General features: G+C 35.6%; 3 protein-coding genes across 3 annotated transcripts; all 3 read left to right on the forward strand.

Annotated features, from left to right (window-relative positions):
- Nucleotides 1–1,747: 1,747 nt before the first annotated feature.
- On the forward strand, nt 1,748–17,766 carry LOC122041452 (sterol 3-beta-glucosyltransferase UGT80A2-like). The gene is made up of 14 exons (XM_042601139.1): nt 1,748–1,982; nt 4,610–4,791; nt 5,524–5,766; nt 6,740–6,851; nt 6,942–7,112; nt 8,317–8,380; nt 8,512–8,569; nt 9,805–9,982; nt 10,290–10,420; nt 14,924–15,026; nt 15,122–15,198; nt 17,103–17,150; nt 17,245–17,394; nt 17,521–17,766. Exons 1-14 carry the CDS (start codon nt 1,907–1,909, stop codon nt 17,695–17,697), a joined length of 1,770 nt encoding a protein of 589 aa, XP_042457073.1. The 5' UTR covers nt 1,748–1,906; the 3' UTR covers nt 17,698–17,766.
- A 2,182-nt stretch (nt 17,767–19,948) lies between these two features.
- Nucleotides 19,949–22,979, forward strand: LOC122041453. Its single transcript, XM_042601141.1, has 2 exons — nt 19,949–20,290; nt 20,909–22,979. Exons 1-2 carry the CDS (start codon nt 20,179–20,181, stop codon nt 22,486–22,488), a joined length of 1,692 nt encoding a protein of 563 aa, XP_042457075.1. The 5' UTR covers nt 19,949–20,178; the 3' UTR covers nt 22,489–22,979.
- A 1,249-nt stretch (nt 22,980–24,228) lies between these two features.
- On the forward strand, nt 24,229–25,974 carry LOC122043780. The gene is made up of 4 exons (XM_042604361.1): nt 24,229–24,948; nt 25,375–25,584; nt 25,649–25,786; nt 25,870–25,974. Exons 1-4 carry the CDS (start codon nt 24,229–24,231, stop codon nt 25,972–25,974), a joined length of 1,173 nt encoding a protein of 390 aa, XP_042460295.1.
- The last annotated feature ends 420 nt before the right edge of the window (nt 25,975–26,394 follow it).

Genomic DNA, 26,394 nt, shown 5'->3' on the forward strand with positions numbered 1-26,394 from the left:
GGTGTAGCTAGGATTTTCATTCGGGAGGGGCAAAGCGACATAGTCGGCGAATGATGATAGTGATGCTAGCAGCAAACAACGGTGTCAGCTAAGCGAAAAAAATCAATTAAGTAAATTTCACCTCAATTAAAAGGTGTTTTTTATGGAGCATTGGTGAAGCGACGACGTTAGCCAAGTGAAGACAATGACCATGCAACAAATGACAGTGACGATGGTAGCAATCGGTGTCCAGCGATAGTGACTTGGGTTATAACGGCAGTGACATGTTGTGAAAGATTTTGTGGGTAAAATTAGAGTTAGAAAAAAGAATATGAAAGAAATTATAGGAAGAAAAAGAAATGAAAAGAGGAAAATAAAAGTTTGGGAATGGAGGAGGAAGAAGAAAACGGATAAAGAAAAAAATTGACTTGGGAAAAGAGAAAAATGGGTTAGGTTGAAAAGGTGTTAATTGGAATTTTTTGCTAAAAAGACGAGAAAGTTTCAAAATTTATGACTATACAATTTTTTTTTAATTTTTTCTCCCACCGTATTAATATTTTCCTTGAATTCCAGGGGGTGCAACCGCACCCCCTGAGCCTTATATAGCTACGCCCCTGTCTTCGGGTGATATAAGACATTCTCATGTGACATGGGACAAAAAAGATGATTCATTTGCTCTTAGATCTCCCGCTAATCTGTCCCTAGTGATATAAAATATTCTCGTTGTATAACATATGATTAATAATTTAATTTTACTTTATTTTTAGAGTAATATTTTTATATAATAAATCATACTAGAATAATACAATTTAATTATTTATCAATAAATATTTATTTTATATAATTTATGTATTTTTATGGATTATATGTGCAGGTGATGACTAGTGTAAAATAATTTGAATGTGCAGGAACAAAATTTTTTCTAAGACAGGGACAAATGAACTTATTTCAACTTCAATTAATTGAAAAGGATTTCGATTGACTAAAATAATATTAGTTGAGTCAATTAAGTTGGAAAAACATAGTATTTATTTAGATCTTATCCGCCAAAGTCAATTCAAACAATACAAATTACATATTAATATTTCTTTAGCCCTATCCCTACTGTCGGAGGTAAATCATGGGATTTAAAATTTTAATTTTGATATTCAATGAACACATTGCGGAGTCTATTATACTAAGTTTTATTTGTATTACTATCCTCTATAAATTCTTTATTATTCATTACTTTAAGGTTTCGTTTAATATGCATGATAGAATGGGGTTGAATTGATTGAGATAAAATTAAAAATAGGATAAATAATCATTTTTGAGATTAAGATATTATGAATCCTATTCTTAATTATCCATAATCAACTTTCTGTATATCTGAATAATTACTCTTCTATGGCAGTGGTAGTTATTTGTTTTTTTATGATTATAAAATCAAATTCGAATTAATATGGTTATATTGCTAAGTTTGTCTATATTATTATTTTAAAATTTAAATATATTTAAATTATTAATTATTCTTAGTAAAAATTTTGATAGTCTTCAAATTAAAAAAAATACACTTGCTGAATTATTGTGCATGTAATAATGATAGGAATCTGATATATTTTAAGTTATATATTTTTTTAATTTAATTTAATTCCGTTCCATTGTGTCTGAAACCCGATGGACAAGTCCTATATTTACGGTCTCGTAGTGGATGTCGTCCGCTTTCGGCAACCCGCTGCGTCTCTTCCCGTTTTTTTTGTTTTTTTGGGCCTTTCGACAGTGGAGTTGGTGTTGCCACCGTCACGTGTCCTTCCGTGAGCAGACTGTAACCGGGGGCGTGCACGGTTACGATCGCTGCTGGTCCGGAGATCCCTCTCCTCTCACTGCGCTCCGCCAGATCTATTCGTGTCTCCCTCGGCTCCTCAGTCGCCTGGTTTCTCGGCCAATAATGGCGGAGAATGGAACCAGCGTGGAGGAGAGCAAGGGGAACGGGAAAAGCGTCAGATTCACTGCCTCCCCCGTTGGTAATTATCCAGCCTTTTGCTTCCTTCTTTTTATGCTTTGGATTCTGGCCCGCCGTCTCCGTGTTGTCGCCCCTCCTTTTTTTTTTGCCGTCGTTTGGGTCGGCAGGTGTTTTTACGAGTAGTATTTGGGAGATCTAGAGGATTGGGTGTATGCGGTGCTTCTATTGATAGATATTTCCGGTTTTTTCTGTGGGAGAGGGAACTTTTAATCTGGCAATGATGATGTTATAACGAGTGGGTTCCGAAGAATCGTAGTTTGTGAAATGGTTGTGTTGCATTGATCATCGAGCAAGTAACTGAGTGGATTTGATCCCAGAAAGAGGCATACAGTTATTTTTGGAGATGGACTCTCGTGAGTCCCGTCAGTTCGACTCTTTTTTAGTAGTGGTGTAGCTGGATTTTTCTTGGTGATACTGGTGTTTGATCGTTAAGTTAGTCGAAAATGTTGCTCTCACTACTTTCTCAAGGTGGCTGCTTGTTCATCAGTCTACCCACCATCGGGAGTAGAACTTATTAAGCAGATGGTAGCGAAGTAGCTATTCAATGAATCAATAATCCCTTTCGGTGTCATGTCCCTTTCCCTGATTAGAAGTGATTAATTTGTCAAGCAGGTGATATCGGGCTAGTTATTCAATGACCACTTTTGTTGTCATGCTCCTTTTTGAAGTTGGAAGTGATTTGTTATCAGTGCTGCTGCTTCATTGTTGTTCCCTTTTTATTGATTTATTCAAGTAGCTGCTCAAGTAGCCACGTCAATGAAAGGGCTTGAAATATCTCCATGGTTGCTACGCTTAGGTGTCTTGACACACTAAACACCTTTGGCTTTTGGTTGTTGGAAATCTTATTCATTTTTTAGGTGGCGTTTGGTTTAGAGGTTTGAGAATGAGGGAATAGATTCATTCCTAAACCTTGTGTTTGGTTGATGAGAATGAAATCAAGATTTTGGAATGAAACCCAAAAACTTGGGTATGGATGAAACTCATCCCCTCCCTTGGGGTTTTGATGGAATGGAATGAGAATTAAGTTTTGGACAAAAATATCCTTAGTATATTTGTTCAATTTTTCTTTCATTTCACTCTCTCCTCGTTCTCTCTCATCATACTTTCTCTCTCCTCGTTCTATCATCACACTTTCTCTCTCAACGTACTTTCTCTCTCCTCTTTCTCTCTCATCACACATTCTCTACCATTTTCTCTTTGCATTCTCTCTCATCACACACACTCTCTCATTATTTTCTCTCTCTTCATTCTCTCCTATTTTTTCATCATACTTTCTTTCTCATCGTGCTTTCTCTCTCCTCAATATCTCTTACCATACTCTCTCTCCACATTTTATCTCATCACACTTTCTCTCTCTTCATTCTCTTCCATCACACACTCTCTCCTCATTTTATCTCATCACACTTTCCCTCTCTTCATTTTTTTCTCATCACACTTTCTCTCTCATCACATTTTTTTATTATACTTTCTCTCTTCACTTTCTCATTTTCTCTCATCACACTTTCTCTCTCTTCATTTTCCCCCATCATTCTTTCTCTCTCAGCACACTTTCTCTCTCATCATACTTTTTCTCTTCTCAATCCCTCCTATCACGTTCTCTCTCCTCATTTTCTCTCATCACATTTTCCCTCTCTTCATTTTTTCCCATCACACTTTCTCTCTCATCATTCTCTCATTATATGTTTATCTCACATTCAACTTTCTCTTCCATCTAATTTTTTCTCTTATTTTCTTTTAAGGGTAAAAATGAAAATTTATGTTTATTCCGATTGAAACTATTCAACTAACCAAATGTTATTTTTAAGAATGATACCCAAGCTCATACCCATTCTCATTCCCATTCCACAATACTATGATACCCATTCCCATTCCGATTCCTAGGAGAGAACCAAACGCCACCTTAGTTATGATAATTATTTCCATTTCTTAGGATGCATACTAGTTGTTGTACATTATACTTGTTATAGGAATTTTATTTTGAACTGATTGACCCTGCACAAACTAAATAAGTTTGTCAGATGATGGATGTAGAGAAAACAAGCACTAATAATGAATAAAATATGCTATATGAAGATTATTAGGGGTCAGTGATCTGTTTGCTAATGAAATTGTGAACTGTTACTGCTAGTCTGCTACATGCAGGATCCCTGTGATCTTATGCTCTGAGTTTCTTGAAGTTAATTATGAGATTTTTGTATGCATAGAGGAAATGAAGATGGAAATGGAGAGGAGGGAGATAACTAAGACCTTTTGCATTTAGCTAATTATGAAATTGATATTGAATGCCGTGGATAATTTAGTTACTCTTAGCATTTGGTTCTCATAGGTTATCACAGGGTACACATATTGCTTTTCATGGATGATGTTGGTTGAACTAACACATGAAAATTTTATTTTCTTGAGATGTAACATATTTTTTATTTTAAGGCTATTTTTCTTGGTGTTAACACCTTGATGTTTCTGGTTGTTGTCAGTTAAAACGGATGCTGAATTACTATTGATTGATAGGACTTTATAATTAGGGACCTCTACGAATTGGAAGTTCAAATATCTGATTTGTTTTTTTAAAGTCAAACACTTGCTGTGTTACTATAATATGCACCAATATTCTTCTGTTTGTTGTTTCAGTTGATAGAGGACTTCCTAGGTCAAATACTATGCCTGGTGGAAGAACAGAGTGTGCAGAAAGTTCAGAAGCACATTTAGGAAAAGAAAACCTAAAAAGGTCAAGAACTGAGAAACATATACAGAGTTCCATTGAAGACCCAACAGTTAAATTGTTCAGTGATAAAGTTCCTAATAAAGAAAAGGTTTTTTTTTTCTCTTTCACTCTTCTTGTGAATGTATCTTTGTCACTGCATTTGGGTGATGTCAGACTGTTACTCTGTTACTCTGTTACTCTTCTTCTGTCAATTTTGTAAAGCTACAATACCATTTAGTGCTGACTTGATTGTATTTCTCTTGACATAATTGTCTAGGATTCATAAATTTTGTTTTCTATCTTCCTATCTGTAGGCATGATAAATCAAAATACAATTTTCTAGGGATGTAAAACCTTGATGTGAATAATAAGAGATCAATTTTGTGCTCCCTTGATTGAACTTCTCTTAACTTAGTTGGCTAGGATCGAAGATTTATTGTTTGTTACATCCCTATTTCTTGGCATGATCAATCAAGACAAATTTCTAGGGATGTAAAACCTTGAAGCAAATAATGAGATATCAACTATGTTTTTTGATGATTGATTGTAGATTTCTAATGGCAATCTTTTTAGAACTACGCTTAGACAATACATTGTTTAGCTTTTGGAATTACTTGAGATGTCATTAAAAAAATTCTTATTACATATTTCTCATCATCATCTTTTGGGCTTCATCAACTTTTTTCTTAAATTCTTTTAAAAAACTTTTTATCTAGTTATTCTTTTGTGTTTTCCTTTTCTTCTTCTTTTTTTTTTTACTTTTTCATTAAGGTTGGTTTGTTTTTACTTTGCAAGGTAGTTTATTTCTTCTATTTTTTGGCCATTACCTTGCTTAACACAGATCAGGATGCTAAATCGAATAGCTACCGTGAAAGATGATGGGACTGTTGTTGTTGATGTTCCTAGCAATCTTGAAATTGCACCATCGGAATTGGGGTCAGAGGATGGAAATGGTGAAGCAGCTGATGATGAGCCATTTGATTCAATGGATTCCCAATACCGACCTCCTATGCAGATAGTCATCCTTATTGTTGGTACGCGAGGTGATGTTCAGCCGTTTGTTGCTATTGGAAAATGCTTGCAGGTTAGCTATCTCAATGCTTAGTCTCGGGATTTCATTTCAGTATGCAGCAAGGAGGGTCACTCAACCAATTCACTAGATGTTTGAGTTTGAAGTTTTTAGAAGCACTTGACAATTATATTGTAGATTTATCTTTTTTTAGCTCTTCTGAGTTGCTTGTGCACAATTAATTCAACACTCCTGTTTTGCCCCTACGTAATGTTGGTTGTAGTTTTCATTATCTCAAGTTTTGTATCTTGAAATTTGGTGAAATAAATTTAAACCATTGATCATTTCAGTACTAATCTTCTTATGCCTTTTCATTGATGTTTTCATTTCAAGGCACACTTTTTCAGACAGCCTCTTTGTACCTGTCAATTGACCATTTCTATTATATTTTCGTCATTGTTTCTTCCTTGGTAAGGTATTAAGAGAAATGTTTCCATTGCCTGAGGTGAGCTGAGGTGAGCGTAATCACCTTTGCTACAATAAGAGATGTTTCCAAGCTATTTCTGGAGTATGGAAACTTAAATGTAGTAATGACATTTTGTTCAATGACTGAACCTTCATAGGTAGCATGGAAAAAGTAGAGAGAATGGTATACTTTCTATTGGATATTTATGTTGTCAATATTTAAATTCATAAAGGCAGTATCTCTCATTCTTCAAGACGACACTATAACTATGTGGTCCCTTGTTTGATTAGGCAGCTTATTTGCTTTGTTGATGGTAAACAACTGTAACATGGAAAAAGTGGAGGAAATCAACATTTTTCATTTCAGTTGGATTATATAAAAACAAATTGATGACACACTCTTCTTTGTTCTTTCTTTCTGATTAGTTCCCTCTTTTTTTTTTTTCTTTCTGTTCGTTAAATTTAGTCTTGGGTGATTAGCTCATTATCCGTTGGCAATCCTCCATGGAGAAAAATTAACATATATTTCAGCATTTAATCTCTTTTTTATAATAACATCACACCGATGAAATAAACTTCTCAGGATTATGGACATCGTGTTAGACTGGCAACTCATGCAAATTTCAAGGAGTTTGTATTATCTGCTGGTCTGGAATTTTATCCTCTAGGTGGAGACCCAAAAATTCTTGCTGAATGTATGAACACCATCTGTTGCTTGTTAACTGGCATTGCTCTAATGTGTATTCCATCTTCTTTTCTTTATTCATGGATTGTCAACTTCCCAGATATGGTGAAGAATAAAGGTTTCTTACCTTCTGCTCCTTCGGAAATACCTATCCAGCGTAAACAGATGAGGGAAATTATTTTTTCCTTGCTCCCAGCGTGCAAGGAGCCAGATGTTGACACCAGCATCCCTTTCAAAGCAGATGCTATAATTGCAAATCCACCTGCTTATGGTTAGATTTCATCTGAATCTCCATGCAATTAGCTGAGAGTAACTTTTCTATTTTTCTTCTTTTGGTCATTGATATTTTGCACGAAAATCACTTGTTAATTTTGGTAATGAATAAAACATACTTGTTTTCTTTGTGCATGCAGTCTAATACTAATGGTCTGTCGACAGTTGCCTTGTGATGGTATAACAGATGACAGAATTAAGTGCTTGCAGTCGTACCTCAAATTGACTGTTTGGCAGCACAAAACTATGTTTCTTATTCAGGCTGTCATAATTTAATATATATGGCAAATGCCTGTTGAGTCTATGATAAATAAATTTTATTTTAATTGCTGCAAAGCAAATTTTTTTTTTTTTTGTAACTGAGACAAACACAGAATAAGGTCAATGAATCATGCCTGCAATCCAAGGAGAAATGCCTATTTCTGAGGGGCATTTGTTTCAGTGTGGCTACCAATTAATAGTCATGGAATTAGATAGTGGAGGGCAACACCTAACTTCATGCATATAAGTGAATCTGGTATGTTGTTGAGGTTTTTTCATTGAACATTAAAAGTTGGATTTTTAGTGGAAAGTTGAAGGGCAACCTGAAGATGTTGGAGAGTGGTCGTTCTTCTGATCGTCGTCGTCATCTTCTTCTTCCAACATCTTGTTCTTCCCCTAATTGGTGTTGACAGAACAAATCATCTTCATCTACTAAATTTCTTTCTTGAGACTAATTTGCACTTTTGATAAAGCAATGTCCAGTTCCTGATCGGTCCTGATGGGAACAAATCATCTCCATCATCTTCTTCTAAATTGCTTGCTTGAGACTAATTTGAATTTTATAAAGCAATGACAAGATGTCAGAAATTTGAAAACATCAATATTGGAGTGTTGGGCGATTCACACTGACAACCATCTTTATTCTTCAATCACATTTCCTTATTCTGACACATTTCAAGCTATAACCAAAACACATCTGTGTTGCTACTGAACTTCACATGACTAGTGCTCATTTATTTTGTCTTTTCTGGTCTCACTTAGTTGCTATAATTTGCTCTCAGCGAGTTGGTTCTTGCATTTATTCCAGTGATTTTCTAATGGATCATTTCACCCTCAACTATGTGGCTTTTTTTGTAATTCATTTTTTTCATCGATTAGTGATTCATTAGTTTTACAAGTTGAAAATTTCTAACTATCAATCTGGATGAATGGCTGTTCAGGACATACTCATGTGGCTGAGGCATTGAAAGTACCAATTCACATATTTTTCACAATGCCATGGACGTGAGATACTCTCTCCCTTTTTCTCTCTCAAACTGTTTCAGTATGCTGATACTTAGGGCATGGAAATTCTCTAATGGCGGACTCTTATATTCACTTAGAGTTATTTCATGCTTTCTGTTTCCTGATTTCAGACCCACAAGTGAGTTTCAACATCCTCTTTCCCGTGTCAAACAACCTGCTGGATATAGGGTAAGAGAAATCAAATGACACTTTGTTTTCATTAACATATTAAAGGATGCTTCTGACTTTTCTACTTAATATAGTCTAGATGTTAATGCTTTTATGTATTTGCATATATAAAGTAAATAAAAAAACGTGCCATTGTTGTAAAAACACTCTATATGGCCATATAAGCATATGCATGTTTCACCGCATTGCATGTTTGTATATGCAAATGAAACATATACTAATTGCATATTTAAGGTAAACCAATTGCATGCCATTGTTCTAAAAAAACTCTCTATATAGACATGAGAGCATGCACGTGCTTAACTACATTCCATATACCTGCATATGCCAATGCACAAACTGATCTATTAGTTTTATCCAATTATGTCCCATACACAAATACATTAGACCAAAATTGACAAATTTAGATTTTCTTTAATATAGTATAAATATAAAGTTTCAATACAATAAGAAGCTCGAAATTTACTTTTTTTTGAAAAGATGGTGAAATTGCGAACAAATGGTTGTCTGATTATCTTTAGCTTATTGATTATCTGATTATCTATGAGGATTAAGCATGTGAAAAGTTGATGCATAATTTACAAGAACCAACCAAAAGTCCCCAGATACACTTATGCCTCCTAGAGAGGAATATGGTGATTACATTGAATTCAAGTGATAATTATGCTTTGCAATTTTTGCACTTCAGTTTATGTAGTTGTTTGCATGAGCATTGCATTCTTTGTTTATTTTAAGTGTTAAAAACTTGAATCTTATTTGTATTTTGATCTTTATATGGTAGCCATAACCTTTTTTTTATGAGGGTTTATTTTGATTAAGTTCTTAACAACTGTTTAAATTATTCTTAATGAGAAAACATAGTTATTTCTTGATATTGATTATGTATGCACCTCTGTACCCATGACAAAGCTTACCACTTGCGTGCTGCAGTTCAACATCTATATCAGTATACATTTACATAATTGCATTTTTTTGTTAATCATATTGTATAATCCCTTAGTAATCAATTAGTGTTCTCTTTAGTCTTGTATATTGAAGTTTTCACACCCCTAGGGTTTATCATTTTCCCTAACTAGTTCTGATAACTCGTATTCATGATCTTCCTTATATATTTGAGCCATTTTTACTTTTGTCCCACTGGAATTGTTTAATGATTGTTGATATAGTTCAATCCTTGTTTTCTTTTTGGATTTCCTGGTCACAAAATTCTACTTATTTATCATTTGTTTCTGCAGCTATCATATCAAATCGTGGATTCTATGATTTGGCTTGGAATACGGGATATGATAAATGAATTCAGGAAAAAAAAGTTGAAACTGCGACCTGTCACTTACTTAAGTGGTGCACAAGCTTCTACTTCTGACATACCTCATGGGTATATCTGGAGCCCCCATCTTGTTCCAAAACCAAAAGGTCTCTTTGTTTTCACCATCATGTTCAATCTTTTGGTTTAATTACTGAAACACATACAGTGACAAAAATCTCTTATCCAAGTTTAATAGCTCTGCATGAGTTTGGTGTCTCAATGCCTTTCATATTCTTTCGCTCTCAGCTAACAGCTGAATGATGATATAAATTTTTTTATCTTAATGATCAGTGCAGTGAAAGAAGCCAAAATGACAATTTATATTATAGAAAATACACCCACTCATCATCAACGATGCTTTTGATGGGGCTAGCTTCAATGTGATGATTCATGATTGTGGTTACTCATTTTCAGATTGGGGCTCAAAAATTGACGTGGTTGGATTTTGCTTCCTTGACCTTGCATCCAATTATGAACCCCCTAAAGAGCTTGTGGAATGGCTTGAAGCGGGTGAAAAACCTATTTACATTGGGTTTGGTAGCCTTGTATGTCAATTTGTTCTTTTGAGATGCTTTAGCCTCTCTTAAATGATTCTTTACTCTCCGATAAAGTTTTACTTTTTTACATGCCTTTTATTAACATTGACAATTTTTATTTTGCATTTCATCTCATCATAAAGTAAGTTTCTACTGGACAGGCACCTGTTTGGGGCAATAAGATCAGCATCCTGCACTGCAAAATTTTTGATATTAGTTAGCTTCTAGTTGCTTAAACTTTTAAAGCAGTGATTATAGTCGGTTAATCAAATTATTACATGGTATTAGTGCACATGTTACACATCTAAAACCTCCACCAGCAATTTATTTGGTTATTCACCTGTACTTGATTATTATGCTTATTCCCCTAGTGATATTATTGTACAGCTTTGGCTCTCCGCTTGATTCCATTCCACCATCTTAGCTTATTGTCCAAACTTTAGTTGTTTTCAACCATGAGGGTCAAGCTATCATCTTAAGCTCTTGTGGTTATAACATTTGGTCAAATTTAGTTGAAAACTTTATATGAGAGTAAATTATCCACTTTGGCCAATAGTTTGGCTTATTAATCAAATTTAACATAAGTTAATGAACATATTATAATATCTAATAACTTTTTTCTACTAGATATGGTTGTTGACAACATAGGGTTTTTAAAAACAAACACTTAGATATAACCTATATATTAACTTATATTAAATTTGATTAAATTAGTAATTTATACTAAAATGGGTATTTTAGAAAATATGGAAGGTACATGTAATGCTGATAAGTCGAGTGGTGTATATATAACTTATGCCTAAAAGTATCTGAAATCTTGGTTCTGAATCACATTGGTTTCTTCTTCTGCAAATTGTGATTCTTCTCAATGAGTTATTATTCTAGTTGCAGTGTTTCGTATGTTTTTACTTTTACCGTCTACACTAGGTATCAGAATAAATTAGTTTTGCTTGAATGATAGATATATGCCAGTTTCATATAAAACAACAACAACAACCAAATCTTATCCCACTAGGTGGGGTCGACTGGATCATTTTATGCCATTTAGCTCTATCTCCTATATCATCATCTATACTTAAATAAATTTTATCTTGTTTTATTGTTGCTAACCAAGTCTTTTTTGTTCTTCCTCTTCGTCGTTTAATATGTGTGTTTGTCATAGCTGAAGCATTTATTGGTGTTTAATTACATGCTCGTATAAGATGTATCTCTTGGAGTTTTCCCTCAATAGATGCAACTCTGACTTTCTTTCTAATGCTCTTATTTCTTATTCTGTTCATCCTCGTATGTTCACACATTCACCTTAACATTCTCATGTCATCTCCCGCTCATGTGCTCGAGTCATAGCCTAACATTCAGCTCTATATAACATAGCATGTTTAATTGTGGTTTTGTAGAACTTTCTTTTAAGTTTTAGAGGTACTTTATGGTCACATAAAATACCCGACACTCTCCTCTATTTTAACCATTATGCTTGTATTATATGTAAGACATCTCTCCCAATTCTTCCATCGTTTTGTAAAAATGACCCTAAATATTTAAAGCTCGGTTTCGAGCAACTTGTCATCTCCTATCTTAACAATTGTCTCATTACGTCTAATATTGCTAAACTTAAATTTTATATATTCTGTCTTTATTTTACTAAGTCTAAAACCTTTCCCTTCTAGTGTTTCCTGTCAAAATTCTGGTTTAACATTTACTCCACGTGTTTCATTTACCAAAATAATATCATCTGCAAACAACATGCACAATGATACTGTGTATTGAATGTGTGTAGTGAGTTAGTCCATAATTAGTGTAAAAAGATAGCGACTTAGAGCTGATCCTTGATGTAATCCTTTCTTTATTGGAAATGCTTCAGTTACTCCGCCTGAACATGCTCGTACATATCCTTAATTAGTTCAATATATGTTACGCTAACACCTTTTTTTTTTAAGAAATTTTTATATAATTTCTCTTAGAACTCTATCAAAAGCTTGTTTTAAGTCAATGAATACCATGTGTAGATCATGTTTTTGCTCCTAATATTTTTCAATTATATGTATAAAAAAAATATATCTTCAATTGTCGACCTTCCAAGCATGGACCCAAATTGATTTTCAGTCACCGTGGTCTCCTTAATCTTTTTTCTATTATTTTTTTCCAAAGTTTCATAGTATGACTTATTAGTTTAATACTCCTATAATTTGTACAATTTTGTACGTCTCCCTTATTCTTATATAAGGGAATTAGAGTACTTATCCTCGATTGATCAGACATTTTTTTCATTTTCAATGTCATGTTAGATAATTTTGTAAGTCATTTAATACCTTGTTTCCCTGAATACTTCCATACTTATATCGGAATATCATATGGTCCAACGACTTTCCATTTTGCATTCCATTTTAATCTTGTTTTACTTCTAAAGTTTGAATTCTACGATAAAAATTTAAATTTCTATACTCATTTGATCTACTTAAATTACCTAAGTTAAGTTGGTCATAAAAACCTTCATTAAAAAGTTGATGAAAATATATTTTCCACCGCTGTTTTATTTCTCCATTGTTTACTAGTACCTTGTTACATTCATTTTTAATACATTTTATTTAGATAAGATATCTTGTCTTCCTTTCTCTCACTTTAGCTATTTTATAAATGTCTCTTTTCTTTCTTTTGTATCCAAATTTTGATATAATCGTTCAAAAGTTTTATTTTTTGCTTCATTCACTACTTTTTTTAGCCTCTTTCTTTGCTGTTGTGTATATTTTTTAAGTTTTTATCGTTCTTACAAATATATAATTCCTTATAAGTTGTTCGTTTTTCTTTTACTTCTCTTTTGTACTTTCTCATTCCACTACTAAGATTCCTTATTTAGTGGTGCATGTCCTTTTGACTAGTACACTCTTAACTAATATTTTCAACTTTGATATAATCTTATCTTGCCTAATACTTGTACTCGTACCTTCTTTTTAAATATATTTTGCTTCCCATTTTTTAACTTCCACCACTTAATTCTAGGAGTCGTATATATTTTCTTTTTATTAATATTGTGCTTGAGGCGTATATCCAACGCTACTAATGTATGTTGCGTAGTTAAGCTTTCTATAGGGATGACCTTGTAATCTTTATAAATCTTTCTATCATTTTTCCTAACCATAAGAAAGTTAATTTGCAATTTATTATTCCTACTGTTGAACAACTAAGTGCTCTTCTCTTTTATTAAAAAATATATTAGCTAATATAAATGTATTAGCTAATATAAGGTCATATACTATCGCAAAATCTAATATAGTTTCCTTTTCTTTATTTCTCGTTCCAAATCCATAAATGTATTAGCTAATATAAATGTACACTTTCATATTCCTTATTTTTCACTCCGATATGCCCATTTAGATCATCTCCTATTAAAATCATTTTATTTGACAGAATGTTTTGTAATTTTTCATCTAAGTTGTCCCAAAATCTTGATTTGACAGCTTCATCAAATCCTACTTGTGGTGCATATACACTAATTATGTTTATAGTTTCTTTCGCCACTATTATTTTAAAGGCTATAATTCTATCCCCTTTTCTAATTACTTCTACAACTTCATAACTTCATCCTTTAATGAACTATCTACAATAATACCCGCTCCATTTCTTATTTTACTCTTTCCTGTATACCACTTAAAATTTGAGTTCTTTATCATCTTTGCCTTCTCACCCATTTTATCTCTTGTATACATAAAATACTAATTCTTCTCCTAATCATCGTATCTACTACCTCCATTGATTTACGAGTGAGAGTTCCTATGTTCCAAATCTTAGACTATTAATTTTTCTATCATATTTTATCTTATCTAACATATGGTGTAAGAACTCTTGCCTGCTTAACACTACACCCAAGTTTTCATAGAGATGTAGCGATCCTTGCCAATACGTTAAAGCAGGACTTTGTAACGCGAACTCTTGCATATTTAACACAGCACCCGAGTTCTGGAGACACAAGCATTAATCGTGTTGTCAAAATCTAGAACTAAAGGTTGATTATTTGTATTTTAGCTAAACTGAGAGAGGAAACATTATTATTTTTTTTCCATAAAAAGTTTTTCAATCCCATGTATATATAACCTTTAGGACTAACTATTTTTTCAAAAAATACAATTACAAAAGTCTGTTATTCTTATTATTCTTAACAATATCGCTAATTAACCAATTGGAAATATTGTTAATTATTTCTAAAATTCCTCTTTTATAGGTTTTATAAGAATTTGTTCTCATTAAAGACCAACAAAAATTATGATAGGCGTACTGAAATTTATAGAAAATAGAATAAAATGATAATTTAGACCTTTAGAAAATAAAAAAAGCATTTTAGTGCCTATACGGACTTTAAATTTAGATATCTATTTTCTTTCGTCCATTATGAAAAGTTCATGTTTAACCCTCATGATGGCTAGTCTCGATGGGAGTTCAGGTTTATCTTCGTTTAAAGTCTTATATGGAGTTTTACGAGTATGGATTCTTTTTTATTTGAGTGTTTTCTGTATATAGCCTGTTCAAGAACCTCAAAAAATGACTGAGATAATTGTGGAAGCGTTGAGAATAACTGGACAACGAGGCATCATTAACAAGGGATGGGGTGGACTTGGGAACTGTAAGTTTGTTTTCTGTATAACTGATTTATTTGGTGTTTTTCCCTTAACCTTAATCCGCTTCTTTGTTATTGTTTTTTTTTTATATTATTTTTAGTGGCAGAACCAAAGGACTACGTTTATCTACTGGATAATGTTCCTCATGATTGGTTGTTCCTGCAGTGCAAGGCAGTGGTAAGCCTTCCAATTTGGCATTTCCTTATGTTGGTTTTGTTAGCTGCAGATTGGATCAACGAATGTGCCCCAAGAACTGAAAAAAAAGAAAGATAAACAACTATACAGCCGTGCCAAATTGTTGAATTTATTCCACAATCATTATTTAAACACATTCAAGCATCTATTTTTACACATTCTTGGGATTGGCTGCATCAATAGTTAGAATATTGTGTCACAACTAGACCATTGTGGTGAAAATAGGATTGCATAATTACATTCAATAATGGTGTCAAATTTTAAAATATCATGTCGTGTTGCCTGTTACGAACGAAATATTTTGTTTCATCCATTGACCGAAATTGACACTGGCAGGCCCGCGGTAGCCATGGAGGTGTAGCGTGTGCCTCGCGGAGGCCTCACTATGGCCTCGCGGCTACTGAAGAGGGCTCGTGGCCATCGTGGAGGCCACGCGTGGTCCTTGTGGCCGCTGTAGAAGCCACGCGTGGGTCTTGCGGCCATCGTAGAGGCCATGTGAGCGGCCATGCGTTGGCCTCGCGGTTGCCATAAGGCCTTGCAATGGCCTCGCGGCCGTTGCGGAGGCCTCGCGAGTGCAGTGGCCGTGGAGGCCATGTGTGGAGGGCTCATGCGAGCCTCATATATGCCACCTGCGGCCTCGCGTTCATTGGCTGCGCGGAGCATGGTGCGGAGCAACGGAAAAGAGGAACAATCATCTTTTAATTAAAAACTTAAGTTAATAATTTCAATCTACTTCTAGTTATAGTTGGTTGGGATAATTTAAATAGCCTTAATTAAACTCTAATAAAATTTTTGATATTTAAATTAATTTTTTATTTTTAGTTTATATATTTTATATTTAAAAAATATTAAAACCATATTGCTCACGATATGGCATGAAAACCTTATCGTTCCATGACCGAAACCTCAGGATCGGTCTAGATTTTAAAATGATGCTACATTTTGCTGTTTCACGTTTATGAATCACTACCCCTGGATGTCACGATTGTAATACATTCTACAATGGTGCTATTGTTGGTTGTTTAACCTTGACGCTATTCTCGCACAGCATGCCTCACACAACTCATTGCTAAGAGTGATGATATTGATAAAGCTCACTGGTGGCTATAAAAGCTCACACAACTAGATGCTGAGAGAAGGGCATTGGACAACTCCCATCACATATAAATAGTAAATATTATAGTACCAGGGGCATCTTTTTGGAAGCTTCTTCACACAAAGTACTGAACTTCATCTCCAAGAAGCCATATGCACCGTAGTTGAAGTGCATCCTACCTCAGTCAAACTCAACAAGCCTACAAAGCACCTCAACCAAACTATAGTCACGTAGGATGAGCTGCATTAGCCCTCCCTAGAGCTTGACCAAGCTTAGCTAGTAGTCTGGCTACATGACCATATTGTGGTGAGAGCTTAATTAGCCTTAATGCAACTAATCATCCCTACAAACAAAAAGTTACAAAATTACATATGAATATACGGATCTATTGTAAAGATATTATTTAAGGCCAACCTTTTTTTGATGAACAGAAGATTAAGCTTATTTTTTTCTATAATAGTAAATAGCGAGTTTTCATTTTGCCGTCTGATTATTTCACCCTAATTGTGAACACTGTTAATTCACTTAACGGAATAATGACACGGGGCATGCCACCTATGTGCCATGGTATTTTTCCATCAAGTAGAGCAATGGTGTTAATAGTTGGGGGTATGAAATGACGAGTCTGAAAATATTAGAGGTATTTAATTTTGATGATTTTAAAACTCCGAAGGGAATTGTTGGAAAGGGAAAACTTAGGTGAAATGAAAATTTCCCTAGTAACTAAGATTAATAATTTGTAGTGTTTTTTTTTGTGTGTTCTCAGGTACATCGTGTGTTTTGTGTTCAGGTACATCATGGTGGGGCTGGAACAACAGCGGCTGGGCTTAAGGCTGCTGTACTTCCTATCTTGCTCTCTCTACATCTCTCTTTTTTGTGTAATGGTAAAGTGCTTAAGCATTTTGTCTAAAATTTAAGCGTTGGTTTTGTAGTGCCCAACTACTATTGTGCCTTTCTTTGGTGATCAACCTTTCTGGGGTGATCGAGTGCATGCTAGAGGACTTGGGCCACAACCCATCCCCATCGATCAATTTTCACTGCAAAAGTTGGTTGATTCTATCAAGTTCATGATGGACCCAAAGGTTAGTAAGCTTGATCTTTAACCTTTTTAATTTATTTTTGTCGGTGAACTTCATGCCGGAATCTTAGTTTTTTCTCCTATGATCTTACAACTAAAAAGCTTGCATCTACTTAAAAAAATATTACAGGTGAAGGATAATGCTGTGGAATTGGCCAAGGCGATGGAAACTGAAGATGGTGTTTCAGGAGCCGTGAGGGCATTCTTGAAACATCTTCCCATTAAGAAATCGACTCAGGCTGCAGCGCAACCATCTGGCATAATTGGCTTTTTGCTTGGCTTTCTTAGATGCTTTAGCTGTTCCTGAATCTTCTTATTTCCCTCCTTGTTTGTGTATAAATTATCGTGGTGGGTTTATATAATTTTGTTTGTATAAGGTTGTATTTGTGTCATCTTTATCTCTGGGTAGTCCATTGAAACTGTTTACTTGGGTAAAGTAAAGAGTAACAGGGAAAAAAAAATAAAATGAACAAATTAAAAAAGAAAGAATATAAAATATCTGTTGTAGTTTTTATTTTACTAATTAAAATATTTATGTTACTTGAAATGATAGAGAATGTCGGGTGTTTTAATGTACTATGATTTAAGCATATAAGTAAAAGATGAGAATTGTAGAAATGAGGATGTTAAGATGAATGTGTGGATATAGACAGAATAAGAAATGAGAGCATTAAAGAAAAAGTTGTAGTTACATTTATTAAGGAAAAATTTTGAAAAATATGCTTAAGATAATATGAGTATGTATTTAGATGATTAATAAATGTTTCAAGTAATATGAAATTATGACAAATATATATTAAACGAGAGGAAGATCAAAAAGGACTTGATTGATAATAATAAAATAAAATAAAATTTATTTAACTATAGATGATGATATAATTTGAAATAAAATTTAATAGCATAAAAAAATTTATATAGTCAACTCTATTTAATGGAATAAGAGTTAGATGTTGTACACTTGCACTAGTTAACAATTCTATCTTATATCCATCTTTGTTAGTGTCTTGTCCTTATTTTGTTTTGTGCTCACCTTGTGTCTTACCTAACTTTTCTAAGATAATCCTGGAATTTGAGTTTTCATTATAATCTTTAAAATTTAATCTTAGAATCTCTAAAATAATATATTTTATCCCTTTTAATTATAAAGCATTTAATTAAACCTCACAGGTATTTTTTTAAATATAATCTATCACAAATCTCAAGTTTTCATCTATTTCATTTGTGATTAACATTAATAATAGCAATTATTGATCAACACATTCTATTTGCTAATTAAAAAAATATATTACCGGTCGAATCTGATCAGCTAATCTTATTTTAAATAAAAAAAACATATTAATATGACTTCACAATCCATCATTTTGAATCATTAAGTAACCCTTGCACACATTTAATCATTAAAAAAAGCGCACACATCACAATTCAATCACAAGCTCGAACTCGAAGAACAAATAATTCCAAACAAGGAGGGAAAAGGGATTTAATTCGAGACATAAATCCCCTCCCCAGAGCCAAGCATTAGACTTGCCTTACATGCTCAAACTTCTTCATTTTTTCTTCATCTTCTTCCTCCCAATTCCTCTCCTCCATAATAGGTTTCCACCGAGCTTCTTCTCCATCGATCTTGAAGCGTTACGGGGTGTGAGGGCTTGGCCGAGTGATTACCCAAAGGCTTCAAGGATCAAGCTTCCACCAAGCTCATTATTAAACATACAAAAGACTAAGAGTTAGCAACTGACGATTCATGGTTCCACTTCTCATTGAAAGAAAAATAAAGAATGACGAGGAAAAAGGGAGTGCCACGAGGGTTACACCTCATTTTTCAGAGTAAGTTATTGGCAACTAGGGTTAGTTAAAGCGATTATCTTGGAAGGATTCAAGCTTGTCCCCAGGGATAAGAAGAGCACTTTTCCTTTTGCACATTGCACAATTGATTTATTGATCTAAGCTAAGAGTTTATTTGACATGGTCCTTTAAATATTTCGTTTTCAACCCATGAGTAGGATCTTCAACCATGTAATGGAATGTTGTGCTTAGATTTTATCTCTAGTGTTTTTGACTTTCTATTCTTAAATATTTATCTAATTTGATGTGCTTAGCCAAAATCAATGAGAAAAACATTGATTTAGTGCTTAAAAAGGTTATTGATTAATTAAAGTTTAGAAACAAGACAAACCTTAATGACTAGTTAAACCACCAAATGGGCAACAATTAAGAAAAAGGAACACCACAACATTATGGTGGAAAATAGTAATTAAGGTTCGGAGCTTCTTACATGGTTAAAATTAATTAAACTTTTTTTAAAAAAAAATAAAATTATGTAATATAAATGATTAATATTGTTATTAAAATAAACTTAATAAAGCTTGTCTTCATTATCCAATCAAAGAGCTTGTTCTCCTTTTTCTATGGAAATTCCAAATGAGATGTCCCGCGGAGCAGCATATGGTAAACTGTTCCCTTCTCTACGTCCGTCCCCGCAATGGAGAAGACGGCTTGGAACACGTTTATTTACAATAATCCGCCGGTAAATTGTTCGAATCCCCTCTCGATTACGGCGTCGGCGAAGTCTTTCGTGAAAAGGGAACGCTAGCGGATGCTTCCACGCCTCGGTTCCGTGGTCGAGCTGCAACCCTAAGCTGAACTCGGAATCGTAGAGGGAAGAGTCGCCTTTGGCGCTTCGATCGGCAAGGATGAACCGGTAATTGATCGAGAGAAGGCTGACACGAGGCGGAGATCCACCAGTTTGGTGGCGCAGGGGGTGAATTGCGTTCCGTGATTGCCGGCGATGGAAAGGTGGAATTGGTTTTGCTGGAGCCAAGGAATCGTCCCCTGTGCCAACAATTTCGAGCCGGAGCCCCCCTTCTTCCTCCCTTCCCCGATGCCTGAATGGCCTCAAGGTGAGATTTTTTTCCCCCCTTGTTATTCTTCCATCATGTCTGAGATTTAGTCTATGTCACGGATTTCCGATGTTTTTTCTTCCTATTTTTGTGATTCTTTCTTTATTTGTGAGACACTCGATGCGCCCTTTAACACATTCCAAACGGAAGCTGTCTTTTAGGGATTGATCTTGTGATCGAGAGACGTTGGTTTCTGCCTTTGGGAAATTTTCAAGAAAAAGATCCATTCTTGTTTAAGGTTGTTCCTGAATTTGGTCGACAACGCCTCTTGACAAATTTGCTTGCACTTTGCTGCATCTCCAGTTCGTTTATTCTTTGATGTTTTCCCAATTATTGCCTTCAAATGCGTTCGCTGTCATCAATGTTTACTTCATTGCTTGGTTGGACTTATTTTTCTTTACTTCTCTCAGCTTTTATTGGTGGCTATAGTTCTATTACATCATCATCATCAAGTTGTATTCTTGTAACTATGAAACTAACCTTCCTGAATGCATATGCCCTCCATATGATGAATTTCTCTAGATGCAGAAGTGAATCTTTTTTATTATGCATGGATTTTGTTATACTAGTTCTTGTTGTTTTACTTAGATTTGTGCACTAAGCTGCCTCAATTTTTAGGTGGAGAATTTGCTAAAGGAACAATATGCATTGGGGAACTGGAAGTGCTACAAATTACTAAGTTTGAGTGCATCTGGAATTGTCTTTCCCCGAAAGAAAAGGGCAAAGGAGCTGTATTCTACAAACCCTTGTTGATACCAGATGGATTTTTCAGCCTCGGTCATTATTGTCAGCGTTGCGACCAACCTCTACATGGTTCTCTTCTTGTTGTGAGAGAAAATGCACAATCTCAGCAGTTAACTGGCCTACCAGCTCTTGCGAAACCACTTGACTATGAACTTCTCTGGAGTTCAGATGACTTGCAAGAGGACTATGATTGTGGTTGCGGTTACTTCTGGCTTCCAATTCCACCTGAGGGGTATCAGGAATTGGGCATGTTGGTTACGAGTAAACGAAACAAGCCATCCATTGAAGAAGTTAGATGTGTTCGAGTTGATCTTACTGATTCGAGCGAAGCTCATGAATTGATGATTGATATGGAGGCGATTTTCCCACATCTCCCTTGCCAAGTTTGGAAGACAAGACCTTCTTCTCGTGGAATGTCAGAAACAGGTATTCCTGTAGGGACATTCTGTTGCAATACCGACTCGAGTTCTCTAGACATATTGAGTGCTCATTGTTTGAAGAACTTAGATTCTTCTCTAAGAGGGATGCCGAATTTAGAGCAGATTCATGCTCTCATTCAACATTATGGCCCGACTCTTATGTTTCATCCAAAAGAAGATTATTTTCCTTCATCGGTTTCATGGTTTTTCAAGAACGGTGCTACTCTCTATAAAAAGGATGTTAAAGCAGGAGAGATCATAGATGCAAGAGGCTCAAACCTTCCGGAAGGTGGCCAAAATGATGGTGAATACTGGATAGATCTTCCCGACGATGGGGATAATTTTGTTAAGAAAGGGAACATAGAAACTGCTAAACTTTATACTCATGTGAAACCAGCCCTAGGAGGAACATTCACTGACATTGCAATGTGGATATTCTGCCCATTCAATGGCCCTGCTACAATCAAAGTCGGAGTGGCAAACTTTCCGCTAAGCAAAGTTGGTCGGCACATTGGCGATTGGGAGCACTACACTCTCCGGATAAGCAACTTCAATGGTGAACTTTGGAGTATATATTTTTCCCAGCATAGTGGAGGGGAATGGGTTGATGCATCTGGCTTGGAGTTCATCGGAGGCAACAAGGCCATAGTTTACTCCTCAAAGAGTGGCCATGCGAGCTTCCCTCACCCGGGAAACTATCTCCAGGGTTCTGAAAAACTGGGAATCGGTGTCCGAAACGATGCTGCTCGGAGCAAGTTTTTCATTGACTCCAGCACTAGGTATGAGATTGTTGCAGCAGAGTATCTTGGAGACGTCGTGGAGGAACCATTCTGGTTGCGGTACATGCGAGAATGGGGGCCAACTATAAAGTATAGTTCTAGGTCTGAAATCGACAGAATTCTCAATTTTCTACCCTTCAATATCAGGAATACAGTGGAGAATATATTCAACAGTCTCCCAGTGGAGCTCTATGGAGAGGAAGGACCCACAGGACCGAAGGAAAAAAACAACTGGGTAGGTGATGAAAGATGGTGAACCAGACTCCTTCAGGAATACAGATTTCGAAAGTTTTATTCAGCATTTGCTTGCATGTCGTTATAGAGATTTCTAGGGTATGAAATTAGGTTTAGTACTATATTAGTTTACCAAATGAGAGTTGTGGCGCGTCCATCTTGCAAAGTTCATAGTTGGATGTAATTTGCCTAATTGTCCATTAAGCATTGCATTATTGCGATGGCGATATGATTTATGGTCAGCACAAGGGTGGCTTGAGCAGATAGAGTCATTGACGACTTAAGTTTTTAGATCAAAATCTTCTCATGCCGAGATTGTTTGTGAATGGATAAGATACATGTAGATGGTCAAGCAGCCCAGATTTACAGCTTCTTGCGTATTATGATAATTTGATCACATTGTAATATAGATATTATATGTACACTATTGGAAATTGAATACTGTTCTTGGTGATTTTATCCCAAGTTCTTGTTTTTCTTTCAATACAAAATTTTCAATTACATTGTTTTGAATCAGGAGAAGATGAATATTTCTGTTTTTTTTCTCTTATCAATATTATCATGAATTTTGATAGCTTGGACGTGAATTCATTAGTAAACACTTGGAAACAATTCATCAACACCAACAAAAATGATTATTACCACTTCTTTCGTTTCTGAAAATGAAAAATCTGCTTTAAATAGCTGCTCTGTTTTTTATAACACTTATTTCCTTATTTAATTTGTAATCTCAAATAACAACACATCAAACTGAAGATTTATACATGGGTATAAGATTAATAAGGGATTAGTTTCCATTCGGCTCCACAAGTGACCACAAATAGATTTTTATTATTAAAATTGAAGATTTCTGAATAAATCAAACCAAAATTTTGAATTAATTCGATTGGGTCTGGCATTTTGGTCTAACTGAAATTTTATTCATACCTAATTAATATTCATCATCAAGTTCTACTTGATTAGTTTATTCCACTCATGGTTAATAATAATACTAATAGCTAAGAATTATTATTCTATTTGGAATATGAGTGTTATATTTAGAAACTGTTGGAGCAATCCTTCCTAATATTTGATGCTTCTCTCTTAGTCTGTGTTGATCTTTTCTTCTATTGCCATTTTTAGTCTGTCATTATATAAATTAAGGCAACAACTCCCATCTTTTTCTCATCGCTTAATCACTATATCTATATATACATATATACATTCCAGTGATGCAGTTATATGATTCATTTCCGACAAGAAGAAGAAGAAGACGACGACGAAAAAACGATTGTTTGTATGATCATACCACTGAACAATTAGAAAGATTTATATAATTTTGCTTCTACTTCTTCTTCTGCTCTGCTGCTCCATTTTGTGCATAAAGAGTCAGATATGTTGCAAGAAACAATGGAGCCAAGTCCTGAGGAGCTCTTCATGGTTTGATCTCATTAACCGTTCTTCTCGATCAAATCCTTTCATATCTCAATTTGATAGCATGCATTTGAACTATATAAAATATATTCGAGTAGTAAAAACAATTTCTTATAATATAGGATAAGATGGTGTATAACAAACCCTTTTGAATCCGTATTAAAGGTATTTTTTTAGTTTGGCATGGTTCATCAACTCCTCCTAATGAAGAAAACATTGTCAGTTTAAATGAATCCCAAATTCTTCAAGTCCTAGTGAATCAATTGTTATTTTGCAAATTTTATATTCGGATGTGTTTTGTGGGAAAAATATAATATTTATTTGAATTTTGAGTCATTTATTGAATAAAATGCAGGAGGGGATCTCCAGTCCCATCGCCGCGCAACTCTTCGACTTCTGCGACAACGACGACGGCGACGGCGGCGGCGACGATCTGTTCCCGGCTTCTGAAGATCACCAACTCCTCCTCCCGCTGCAGTATGAAGACATCGACGTGTCCTCGTCTTCCACATCCGCCGCCGCGGCCACCGCCGCCACCACCGCGGCCGCGCCCAGCAGTCCGCCCCTCTGTTTCTCCCCCATCCCCTCCTTCTACGCCCTCCTCGACGCCTCTCCTCCGCCGCCGCAAGACATCGAGCCCGACGTCGCGCCATACCCTTCCTCCTCCTCCTCCAACTCCGCCTCCGTGCCACCGCTGCAGCCCCCGGGGGTGATGTTCTCCGCCCTGCCGCCGGCCTACAACCTCGGCGACCCGTTCGATCACATCGGGGCCTACTCGCTCGACCCTGCCGCAGCTATGGCGTTCCAGGTCCCGGCGCATGCTTTCCCCGACAACAGCTACTGCGCCGGGGGCATGGTGGCGCCGCCTCCGATGCCGCCGTGGGGGTTCCTCGACGGTCCCGGCATGGGCGCTCTGTTCTGCGACGGAATGCAGGGGCTCTACGGCGGAGGGAGGTCGGTGATCGAAGCCGGGACGTTGGCTCCGTGTGACGTGTCGGAGGGCGGCGTCCTGCCATCGTACGGACATGACGCGATGATGCCCGGCGTCTACAACTCCAACGATTTCCAGGTACCAGAAAACTAAACATAATTCCAATTTGCCCTATGTTTTTATAGAATTTTTAGTTTATCCTTCTCCATAGGAGAAGGAATAGTTAGAAATTTCAAAATGATCAAAAACAATGATATTTCACTATAAATAATGAAATAATATGCCCTAAGTCATTATTATTAATAATTAGGAGTGTTTCTTAGTATTATTAATTGTTAATAATGAATTGATGCAATAATAATAAAAAACAAATGAGACAAAATAAAATGGCTTTTAAATATAAAAGCTCAACATAAATTTCTAAAGTTCAGGAGGTAAAATGTAATCGTTTGAAAAGCTCAAATGGACGTAATTATCAACTTTTCCCATAAAATTAACACCTAATTGGTCCTCAAATTACTCAATTTCAAAACTAACTCCTTTTCAATTGTGAATTCAAAACAGGGCCTTGGCGGCAACAGCACTCAGCATCTAATGATGGGTTGCGCGGGCAACCGTCCACCGCCGGCGACCTCGACGTCCGACGTCGTGGCACCGCTAGAAGACTCCTCCTCCTCTTTCAAAGTCGGTAGGCTCTCAGTGGAGGAGAGGAAGGAGAAGATCCACAGGTACATGAAGAAGAGGAACCAGAGAAACTTCACCAAGAAAATTAAGGTAAAAACAAACCACCAACACAACTTTATTCATCAGAAACAATGATTCAAGATGACAACTGCAGTATGCTTGCCGGAAAACCTTGGCTGACAGCCGGCCGCGAGTCCGTGGAAGATTCGCCAAGAACATCGACGAAGCCGGGGAGGTGACCACAAGGCTGAGCTCCAGCAGCAGCCATGAGTTCGATGAGGAAGAAGATGAAGTAATAATTCTCATATGAAATAGCTACTTCAAATTGCTAGCACCAATACAAATTTTTATTCTATAATTAATTTTGCATTGCAGATGGTGATCAAGGAAGAAGACATTCTTGACTCCTCAGGGATCCTTGCACAAATGGATTCATTCAAGTACAGTTACAACAGTACTGGCTTGGAATCATGGATATGATTGCCGGAAAATCATATTTCAGAAATCTGATTTTTCTGCTGTTCTTGAGAAAATTAAGTTCGATCTTAATTTATCCTTTAATTGAAAGGCCAATAAGAGAGCTTGTTGCTGTTGTTGCAACAAAGAATTAATTAGGACCCTTGTAATCTTACTGTATTCGTTTTTAGTTGAGTGGAGATTTTGAGTGAGAATTAGAGAAAATTCTGTATGATTTAAGGAAAGATTCAGGCTATTTGGCGGCGGCTCTGATTCACCACTGTTGTAACACTATCAATATTCATTTTTTTTATCAATGAAATGTGTTTTAAATTCTTAAATTTAACATTTTTTTTATTTTTATTTTTTGGAAAAAGTAAAAGAACATTTTTTTATTAAGTTTGTAAAAAAAAACGCCACTCTTTTGTTTATTATGAAAAGAGG

Source organism: Zingiber officinale, chromosome 2A (genome assembly GCF_018446385.1).
Source record: "Zingiber officinale cultivar Zhangliang chromosome 2A, Zo_v1.1, whole genome shotgun sequence".
In the NCBI taxonomy this organism is placed as follows: domain Eukaryota; kingdom Viridiplantae; phylum Streptophyta; class Magnoliopsida; order Zingiberales; family Zingiberaceae; genus Zingiber; species Zingiber officinale.